The sequence below is a fragment of the Lithobates pipiens genome, unplaced genomic scaffold (assembly GCF_037356315.1).
Source record: "Lithobates pipiens isolate NorthernLeopardFrog02 unplaced genomic scaffold, aLitPip1_a1.2 Scaffold_16, whole genome shotgun sequence".
In the NCBI taxonomy this organism is placed as follows: domain Eukaryota; kingdom Metazoa; phylum Chordata; class Amphibia; order Anura; family Ranidae; genus Lithobates; species Lithobates pipiens.
In genome coordinates this window covers 527,793,660-527,800,927 of record NW_027507748.1, presented here as the reverse complement: position 1 = coordinate 527,800,927, position 7,268 = coordinate 527,793,660, and the positions used below count along the sequence as shown (strand labels likewise).

The window sequence follows — 7,268 nt, the reverse complement described above, 5'->3', positions numbered from 1 at the left end:
CAGACTTCATTATTATCACCAAGTAGAGGGAGGGTTCCAGCCTCAGTATAACTGAGATTCATAGTAGCCCTTGGACCATAGAATCCTAGATGCTTTATGAATGCCCCACAACCCCCCCCCCCCCAGTCAAGTATTAAAATTAATTACAATAAAGCTTAGTCATACTTAAGCTGGGAGTCCCTGTGCAAAGAGGGCTCTTCCACCCAAAACCTAATTTTATTTTCTACAGATACTACTACTAAAAAGATACCTTTGGATCATGATAGATAGATAAGTCTATCTATCGTTTTAAGGGGTTCAAAGCAGGTCTTCCCCTTCCACTGAGAGAAGAGGTGCAAATTTACAGGCATTTGGACAAACAGTAGACCATAGGAGCACCAGCAGTAACCAAACATAAGGCTCCGATATTCTACTGGATCTGTAGTCAGTATCCTCTGCCAGCAGCGCTGGCAATGCCGAGAGCAGTGACAGAAACTTACAGCTGGCAAAATAAATATTGTTGCAGTTTAGTATATATGAAAATAGAAGGCTGGTTTGCAATCAAGAATTAGGCTAATGAGATTATTAGAGGTTTGCTCATTTCTGATTACGATTTGACCTTTTTCAATATGTCATTATGGTGAACAAAGTACGGAGCCAATACTCTTACAAAGAATTTATTTATAAATCCATATCACATGAAATAAATAGAACCTCTTTGTAGCAATGCAAAAGGTTATAATAACACATGGTACAGCTGTAAACGTATGTAACAAAGTGTGATAAAACAGCCGCTGATTTTGTAAAGAAAAGGAAAGGATTATGAACACCACACAATTCCAGTGCAATGAACAGATAAAACATGTTCTGCGATACCAGCTGATAAAAGTTTTAGATCTCAAACCAACCGAACCCAAGTAATTGGAAGTTTTATGGATGCTACTATGATGCGAGTTAAGCTATCCTAGCGATCGGTTTCAGCTTTGTGTCACTGGCTTAAGTTGGCCATGCATTATACAATTTTCTTGTACCATTTCCCTTTAGATTTTACAAACTCAACCACTTTCGATTTGTATGCAATCAGGCAGGTCCTTGCACTACATAGTTGAAGGTAAATCTAATGCAAATTGAACAAGAAAAAGGCCAGCCTTACACAAAACTCCTGGAAGAAATGCTATGTGTGCAGAGCTATATAACAAATCAACCACCAACTCGCATTTTCTGGGCTTTTAATCTCCAAGGCACAACCATACACTACTGAAGATCATGGCGGATGGCTCAATGAAAGGTTTTCCATTAATCGTGAAGATCAATTTATTTGAATGGCAGCAAATGAAATGGATTTCTGGCCATTATAAACAAAAGGACTGAGCCTAGTTTTTATATAAAAAAAAAATAATTAAAAAAACCCAACTAAAAAAGGTCAGTGCTTCCCAAAACTCCAGTATAAATGCTTATTATAAGTGGGCTTCGTGAAATACGTGATCCTGTACACTTCGGTACAACAAGCAACCTACACACACAGGTGATATTCCAATCCTATGTCAGTATAGCATATAGGCAAATTCTGTTGTATGATGGGTTATAACTTTCAAACAATAAAACTGGCAGATAAACGAGTAGTCCTTTCAACTCAGACCCATTCACATTTTATCTGAAGGTCTAACATTATCAACTAGTCTTAAACACAGCTCCTCTCTCTGAATAGCTTCTGAGTCCTGGAAACAAAAATGTAGTAAAACTTAAAAGTGTATGTAACTATGATGTACTATAGACAATACATAAACCTATATAAACATCCCTATGCAAGTTTCTTTACAATACTTTATCAGAGATTTCACATTGGCCATCTGCAGATCTTTACAGTAATAGTCAGAAGCATGGTGTAAATAAGCACCTGGTACAGAACTCATATTAGCTCAAATGACTGGCAATAGGTTTCTAGCTAACCAGGTCTTTAGCTAACTAGACTGAACAAACGGAACCATGCCTGCTCAACTTTAGTCATCTTAGTTTTGTCCCAGAACACCAAAGCAGGCATGATTACCAGACTAAAATGGCAATCGGGCCCAGATCTGACAACTGTGATGGAAAAAGACTAAAAAGGCTGTTAAGGCCCAGATCTAGTGATGTGGACAGGAAAACAATCTTCTGGCCTTTCCTGTCAAAATGTAGAGAACGGATTTTAATTTTTATACAGTTTTTTTTTTGGCTGACAAAATAAAAAATTCAAGCAGGTGTATTCACACCAAATCAAATTAAAAAAACGGTCTGATTAAGGCTGGATTCACACCTATGCATTTTTAGTGTTTTTTGCATTTTGAAGATTTGCACTGCAGTTCATTTACCATGGTTTCCTATGGAACATGTTCTGTAGTACAAATCTGTAAAATGCACTAAAAATGCATAGGTGTGAATCCAGCCTTAGTAAAGCAGATGAATCAGAGACGGAATAAATCATTACAGTGCTCTTGCAACTCAGAGCCCCATGCACACTGATGTTCAATGAATAATGCACAGTCCTAGACGGCCACAAACACTGGACATCTAAATAATGCTGCATATGTGCCTTCTGTTCCTATAAGGTGATCCATGGAATGCACATCAACATGTCAAGCAATAAAATGCATATGCAAAGCTCTGTATGCTATGCTGTCAAAGGAAAATAAAAACAAATAGCTTGTCTGTGTGCACTATACAATACCCCTCTGTTTACAGGCTTTTATGTATTAGGTTTTTGTTTTTTTTCTTAGCCCTGCAAGGCACACATTTGTTTAAGAATGCTTGCCAATAGCAGTTAGACCCCAAAACACTAGAGAAAATTAAATTACATTTTGTTTCTGCATGACATCGCTTTACACCCAAAAAAGATATTGCAGCTTACCAATTATAGAATGGTGGTTGCAGTTTTTCTTTCTTAGACATTTTCCCTTTATTTTCACATAGTGATCTGGCCAGTGGCATATTTATTTTATTAAGATGTCTCCATGCCACTGTAGGAGCAAGAGACACCCCTCTGGACAGCAGCATTGTCAGTCAGGTGGTATTATAGTGTAATGCCGCGTACACACGACTGGACTTTCCGTCAGACTAGGTCCGATGGAATCATTCCATCGGATGGTCTGATCGCGTGTGGGATAGTACGATTGTTTTTCTTTAAATAAATCCGCGGATCTAGAAACAGAACATGTTTCAAATCTGTCCAATGGACTCAATTCCTGTCGGGAAAAAAAACGTTCGTCTGTGTGCTGGCCTGATGGACCAAATACTACGCAAGGGCAGCTATTGGCTACTGGCTATTGAACTTCCTTTTCTAGTCCCATTGTACGTCATCACGTTCAAATTGAACAGACTTTAGTCCTTTCATGTGTGGACAAGTCCGTTCATTTGGAAGTCTGTCCTAAATCCGTCGAAAGTCCACCAGGAAGACCGTCTGACCTTTTCGGTCGTGTGTATGCGGCATTAGTTGAACTAGCAGATTTAGGCTTGGTTCACACTGCTGTGAAGACAAAGTCATATGACTTTGGCTACGACTTTCTTCTGACTTGATCCGGCTTGGACGCTACTTAGGAACCTGTACATGGACTGAAAGAGCAAGAGAATATCACCAGCAAGTGGGTGTGGAAGCAACCACCAGCTGGAACCACGAATAGTCAGAGCAAGAGAATGTCACCAGCAAGTGGGTTTGAACGCAACCACCAGCTGGAATCACGAATAGTCAGAGCAAGAGAATGTCACCAGCACACCATGGATCTTCAAAACTGGTCCAAAGTTTTGTTCAGTGATTACATTGTTACAGCAGATAGCAATGTGGTCACATGCCTGATGAAGGGGCCCTGCGATGCTCTAATATGTTGCTATCTGTTGTAATAATGTAAATGCTGAGTAAAGCTTTGGACTGGTTCTGAAGATCCATGGTGTGCTGGTGGCATTCTCTTACTCTGACTATTCATGGTTTCAGCTGGTGGTTACTTCCACATGCTCACAGAAAAAAAAAAGAACAGTTTTATGTTATGTTGCATGTAATAAGAGGCCTGCTCTTGTATGACTTGGTGTGCCGTCATTTATAAATGGTATAATCTTGTATGGTCAAATAGAGATCTTCTTTGCTGATTACTATCTTGACCGCAGAAGTGTACATGTAGGTGCACACCCAGCACTTTTAATGTTCCAGGACTGGTGGATATTTCAGTCATATGACACAAAAGTGATAAATTTTCTCAGGATCTCGAAAGGTGGCTTGAGAACCACCTCAACACCCTGGCCTAGAATGGGTGGTTGAGGTCCACAGTGGCGACACTGATTCAGTGGGAGCTTTTAGATTCCTACAGTACTATATCCAGGCATTATCAAAAGGTTGTTTGAGCAAATTACAGCACTTGTAAATCATCTTCATTGCCAAAGGCCTCATCATTAATTTGCTCTCAACTTATATTTAAGACAACGAGAATAAGTGAGACTGAACAAGGAAAACAGCAAACCAACAGGGACAGCTTATTCGGCTGACCGGTTTAAAAGCCAATTGAAAACTCTCCTCACAACGCACACAAGTTACAAGAAAACGCAGACATCCTGTTTTGATATTGCTTCCTTGATATGTTGCATTCTTTTTTTAAATTAAAAGTGAGTGGTGTTTGATCAGCGTCTATGGTTGGCAAACAAGTACGCCTGCTCAGAGCACATGGCAGAGGTGCTTCCCTGAACAGGTCACTGACATTTAGCATTTTTTTAAAGAGACTTGATAAAAATTACATTTTCAACTGTCTTGTTTTTAAAATCAATCCCAAAAAATGTAAAAATCTTTGCACTAAGAGTACTCCCCCCTCCCCAACTAAAACTGCTACATATGATGCAAAATATTATACTAGATTTGCAACATTCTAGGAAAGCATTTTGCTCTGTCTTAATGTTCATATTGCAGACGAGGGAGTAATTAAGAACTCCTTCAAGAAGAAAAAAAAAGAAAAAGAAAAAAAAAAAAGGACTGAAGACTGTACATTTGCGAACATTACAGATACTGATCTATTGGCCTTTCTTTGGGAGGCTCATTGAGAGAAATAATAGAAGGCCAAAAGGCCACGACAACAAAGCAAACCACATTCAGATCTGCCATGCATTTCAATGCACGTGAACCCTGAACTTTTTTTCTCCTGAATTCGGGCTGTCTGCGTTAGAGTTCGTTGCAGAGTACATCATGGTTGATGGCGGTGTGGTTTATCTGTCCGGTGCTACAATCTTCCTCATTCGCAGATAACATAAAGGCAGGCGTAAATGGGAAAAGTTTATGGCAGGCTGCCCGGTACTCCTCATACTGAGTATTACAGCTTCCAAAGCTGCCATCAAGCAGAGCTTCCAAGACGTTTGTCAGACTCTGTACAAGAATAAAGGGAAAGATAAACATAGATATTCTATTTACAGTATTTATCGCTCTATAAGTATACCCTATAGTACTACCTTCATAGATTTGTACTCTAAAAGCTGTGTATTTAAATATATATATATAATTTTTTTTTTTCAGTTCTTGTATGTACATTGAAACTTTATGTAAATAAGAATCTGCATATGCAAATTTTATTTATATATGCAACTGACAACTGTCAAATAAAACTGTTGTTTTGGGGGGGAAAATGCTTTCAAATCACATGGCCAATTCAAAAATGTGCAACTGCAGTAGATTTTTCCTTTTTGAGTGGACTAGTACAGGGTTCAACCAGTTTAGCCTTCTAAAGTAGTAGTTTGCTTCAACTATTTCCATTACTAAACGATGTGGCCATTGTGCGAGCTGTAACACACTCTAGTAACATTAGTGGTCTGTGTTTCAGCAGCAATAGAGGTGACTTCCTAAAATGGAGATGGGCTGAGTGCTTCTCTGCCATCCAGGAGAAGCCTTTTCATCACAAACTACAAGCCTTCTTTAGATTGGCGGAGGTGGAGAGGCAGGCAGATGATGTCACAATTTCCACCTTGGCCAATCAGAGGAAACTTTTTATTCACTGATAAAAAATACAAGGCTTCTACTGAATGGTCGAGAAGACCTCAGCCCAACTCTTTAATTTCAGCAGCAGATGGGAAGTCCTGGTCATATTGCTGCCAGGATACGGTGCCGCTTACCGAATGTAGATAATGCTACTGCAGTGTATTACAAAACGCACAGCAATGTCATTAGCAATGAAAATAGCTTGTTGGGTCTAGCTTGCCCCAAACAAACTATTTAAAGTCAGGAAACTGAAGGTTACAGTTTAAACCAACACCCAGAAAGAATTCAATGCTGTCTGTGAGAAATTAATGTAACTGTAAAAAACAGGAAAATGAGTTTGTCGCATGAAGGCATGGTGGGGGGGGACCACTGAGGCCAACCTCAGTGCAAACTCAAGTCTCCCACAAGGTCATAGCAACCAATAACTTATCCCTGGCCCTATCTGACGTGTTAATTCAAACCCTGTCAGGAAGGTCCTAGTTCTTAGCATATCAGATAAGCAACCCTATATTATTACAATACCAAAGATAAAAAGGTTCTATCATAGGAAGCGTACAGCCTTCTGCTCTAGTACATACAAAATTTTGCATGTGTGTCCACATTGGCCGAGGTCATCATTCCACCAAGTTGCCAGCCTTACCTGAACATTTCTATCATTTAAAGTGTCTTCAAGTTTTGTAGCTATGGCAATTGCTTTCTCTTGTCTTGACTTGTCAAGATAATGCATCATCTTTGCGCCTGCAAAAAAATAAAATGGATTGGAGAGAATGTGGTCAGGGTAAATTTAAATATACATGGTGTCGCAAGCTACAGATTATTATTTTCCCATTATATATCTCTGTTTACACATAGGAGAAAAAAAAAAAAAGGTGACATTTTTTGGTAGCCGGACTTAAACCAGGCAGCAGGCCTGCCCTTTTTTTGCCTCAGTATTGGTCACGGATTTGGCCATCACAGCCAAAAGTGAAGGAGAGGGCGGCAAATGTGTTGACTCCTTAGTAAGAATTTGCATAATAGCATGCTCTTGTGTTTAGGATTGCTGGGGAACTCTAGCTAAAAACTGACAAGCAGATGCCTGCAGCTATTTGAATTTGAAATCTAGCCACTATTTTATTATCAGGAAACTCAATAGAGGTAAACTTTAATGGCTAACTCCACTGTCAAATAATATAGTATACACAATTGCTAAACAAGTCATATTGTAATTGAACAACTACATTTGCAATCTGTGAAGGCTGGAATTTTCTGTAAAATTCAATTCAATATGGCAATCTGGAGGCATTCTGCACACGTGGTGTGTGGAACATCCCCA

The 7,268-nt window shown here is 39.3% G+C and overlaps 1 protein-coding gene across 2 annotated transcripts in view; it reads right to left on the bottom strand.

Annotated features, from left to right (window-relative positions):
• Positions 1–640: 640 nt before the first annotated feature.
• Positions 641–7,268, bottom strand: part of NAA16 (N-alpha-acetyltransferase 16, NatA auxiliary subunit) — a 62,912-nt gene continuing 56,284 nt past the window's right edge. For both annotated transcript variants that reach the window (XM_077483173.1, XM_077483174.1), the window contains 2 exons: positions 6,597–6,694; positions 641–5,350 (listed from right to left, as the gene is read on the bottom strand). In XM_077483173.1, the coding sequence (XP_077339299.1) occupies positions 5,150–5,350; positions 6,597–6,694 (299 nt within the window). In that variant the 3' untranslated portion in view covers positions 641–5,149. The remainder of the gene's footprint in view (positions 5,351–6,596; positions 6,695–7,268) is intronic.